The following is a 3,163-nucleotide window of genomic DNA, read 5'->3' as shown; positions in this document are numbered from 1 at the left end:
GGCTCCGTCTCAAAAAAAAAAAAAAAAAAAAAAATTTATGGAGGTAGTCATTGTAGGGAGGTGGTCAGCCCTGGAGAGTCTGTTGTATTTGTTGGATAGATTATTTGGAATGACCGAAGATGCCATCCGTACAGGTGGTCAGAAATACGAGGTTTTACTGACATGATGAACTGCATAGTACCTTTTATTTTAACTTTTTCTTGAAATACAACATACATGGAGTAACATATATACAGCTTGGTGAATTTTCATAGAGTAAATTTTCCAGCAGCCTACAGATCAAGAAACAATACCGTTGGCATTCTGGACCTCCCATGCTGCGCCCTAGTCACTGTTATGTGGGTGTGGTCTGTGGAGGTCTGTGTGTGAGGCTCCTCCACCTTGTTGCCAGTGGCTCCTCTCCTCTCTTCTGTGTGGTATTCTGTTGTATAAATAAGCCAAACATATCCATCATACTTGGATATATTTGATTTTTTTCCAGTTTGAAGCTATCACATACTGCTAGGATTATTTTTAATGTTTATATTAGAATCACTCCTTCAGTTAACAATATTTACATACCCAGAATTTTGCAGTCAGAGTTGCTAACATTTTTTCCTAATCAGTGTAGGTTAAGAAGTTATTTAACTCCTAGGCCGGGCGCAGTGGCTCACACCTGTAATCCTAGCATTCTGGGAGGTTGAGGTGGGTGGATTGCCCGAGCTCACAGGTTCAAGACCAGCCTGAGCCAGAGCAAAACCCCATCTCTAAAAAGAGCCAGGCACTGTGCAGATGCCTATAGTCCCAGCTACTTGGAAGGCTAAAGCAAGAGGATTACTTGAGCCCAAGAGTTTGAGGTTGCTGTGAGTTGTGATATGGCACTCTACCAAGGGCAACAAAGTGAGACTGTCTCCAAAAAAAAAAAGTTATTTAACTCCTAAATAATCTAAAAGTAGCAAAACAAATATTGAGCATTGATTTTTTTATTTTTGAGACAGAGCCTCAAGCTGTTGCCCTGGGTAGAGTGCTGTAGCATCACAGCTCACAGCAACCTCCAACTCCTGGACTTAAGCAGTTCTCTTGTCTTAGCCGCCCAAGTAGCTGGGACTACAGGCACTGAGCCTGAACATTGATTATTTACACTGATACTGTTACAAGTTATATTCCTTTTTGCTTAATCCTTACAGCAATCCTGTGAGGCAGGTACTAACATTATCCTCATTTTTCAAATGAAAAAACTGAAGCACAGAAAGGTGCTCAATTTACCTGAGACGTACACTCCTTAGGAGGTGAAGCCAGCACTGTAACCCCAGGCAGCCTGAACCCAGAACCACTCTTAACCTCTATATCAGACTCCTTCCTCCCCTCCTTTTTTTTTTTAAAGAGATAGGGTCTCACTCTGTGACCCAGGCTGTAGTGCAGTGGCATTGTCATAGTTCACAGCACCCTCAAACTCCTGGGCTCAAGTGATCCTTCTGACTCGGCCTCCCAAGTAACTGGGACCAAAGACACACGCCTCCACACCTAGCTAATTTTCAATTTCTTATGAAGATAAGGTATCACTGTGTTGCCGAGGCTGGCTCTCTTATTTTAAAAAGTTAGCTATTTCTTACATTTTAATTTTTATTGAATAATTTTATTAATATCTAAAGAATATCCCTAATGTGGGTTTGCCCCTTAAAATTTAACCCACACTCCAGATTCATCAACTGAACATCTTGCCACACGAACTTGATTTCTCTTCGTGCACACGTGCGTGCAAGCACACACACACACACACACACGTGTTTCCTTCTGCCAAACAACCCAGACCTAGGCCAGCAACATCAGATGTCACCCCTAGATAATGTAGTACACATCTCAAGAAAATTGGGTAGTACCTGTAGCTCAGTGAGTAGGGTGCGGGCCACATACACTGAGTCTGGCGAGTTTATACCCGGCCCAAGTCAGCTAAAACAACAGTGACAACTGCAACCAAAAAATAGCTGGGCATTGTGGTGGGCACCTGTAGTCCCAGCTACTTGGGAGGCTGAGGCAGGAGAATCACTTGAGCCCAAGAGTTTGAGGTTGCTGTGAGCTATGATGTCACAGCACCCTACTGAGGGCAACATAGTGAGACTATGTTTCAAAAAAGAAAAAAGAACAAAGACATCCTCCTTCATAGCCACCACACCATTTCCATACTCAAGAAAATCAACATTTAATTAATTGAGTAGTGTTGCCCTGCATGTTCAAGTTTCCCTAGTTGTCTCCCAAATGGCCCAGTTGTGGATCCTGGCCTGGTTCACGTGTTGCATTGGTTGCTACATCTTTTTTAGTTGGTATCCATCAAAGTAGAACTAGCCTTTGCATTTATGTTCTTCACAGTATTAACTCCTTTGAGGAGTCAAAGCCAGATGTTGAGCATTCTGCATTCATCTGATTATTTCCTCATGATCAGAGTCAAGTCAGAAATTTCTGGCAAAAATGCCTCATAGATAACCATGTGATAGTTGTTAAGTAACAATAGACTACTTAAGTAGAGAACTGGGAAATTTTCTTTTGTCAGAATAGAATTTTTTTGAAATCTAGATTCCAGATTCCTTATAATTAATTTCTTAATTGTAAAGGTAATGTGCACATGTTAAATAGTTCATAGTTCTCTATCTTTAAGCTTCAGTTTAGGGATAGTAAATGGACCTAAAAATACTAATTTCAGTGTATATAAATTATATATCATTAGCACATCAATAAAATATTACACAGAATATTCTTATTATTCTTAAGACTAACCTTTTGGTTTTGTTTTTATTCCCTCAATGCTATACAAAGCACAAATCAAAGTCATTCTGTGAAAAACTACTTTCCTGGGTGAAAAGTAGTTGCTTTGCAGCAGTTATAGTTCTTTCAAGCAGTCATTCATATCACCGTAATGATCTACAGCTTCGTAGGTATGTTCTTGTCTTTGAAAAGTTATTTTTGTTATGGTTTATACTATGATAATTTCTCTATTGAAAAGTAAAAAAAATATTGAAAGCCATGTATAGCCTTACCTCTCCTCACTGGAACTTAGAGGAAGATGAAAATCAGGAAACGGGAGGAAATACAGTTATGGAGCTCCTTTTAGCTCCTATGAGGTTGGAACACAAGGAAGGTTTTTGTTTAAAGAAAGATAATTTAGGCTCGGCACCTCTGGCTCAAGAGG

General features: G+C 40.0%; 1 protein-coding gene across 3 annotated transcripts in view; it reads left to right on the top strand.

Annotated features, from left to right (window-relative positions):
* The window catches only part of PSMG2 (proteasome assembly chaperone 2), a 25,868-nt gene that overhangs the window by 12,954 nt on the left and 9,751 nt on the right, over window positions 1-3,163 (top strand). For all 3 annotated transcript variants that reach the window (XM_023519464.1, XM_023519466.1, XM_023519465.1), the window contains exon 4: window positions 2,791-2,909. In XM_023519464.1, coding sequence (XP_023375232.1) covers window positions 2,791-2,909 — 119 coding nt within the window. The remainder of the gene's footprint in view (window positions 1-2,790; window positions 2,910-3,163) is intronic.

Source organism: Otolemur garnettii, unplaced genomic scaffold (genome assembly GCF_000181295.1).
Source record: "Otolemur garnettii isolate 467f Iridium unplaced genomic scaffold, OtoGar3 scaffold00176, whole genome shotgun sequence".
NCBI classification, from domain to species: domain Eukaryota; kingdom Metazoa; phylum Chordata; class Mammalia; order Primates; family Galagidae; genus Otolemur; species Otolemur garnettii.
The sequence above is the reverse complement of the archived record's forward strand: the minus strand, read 5'-3'. Positions and strand labels throughout refer to the sequence as shown.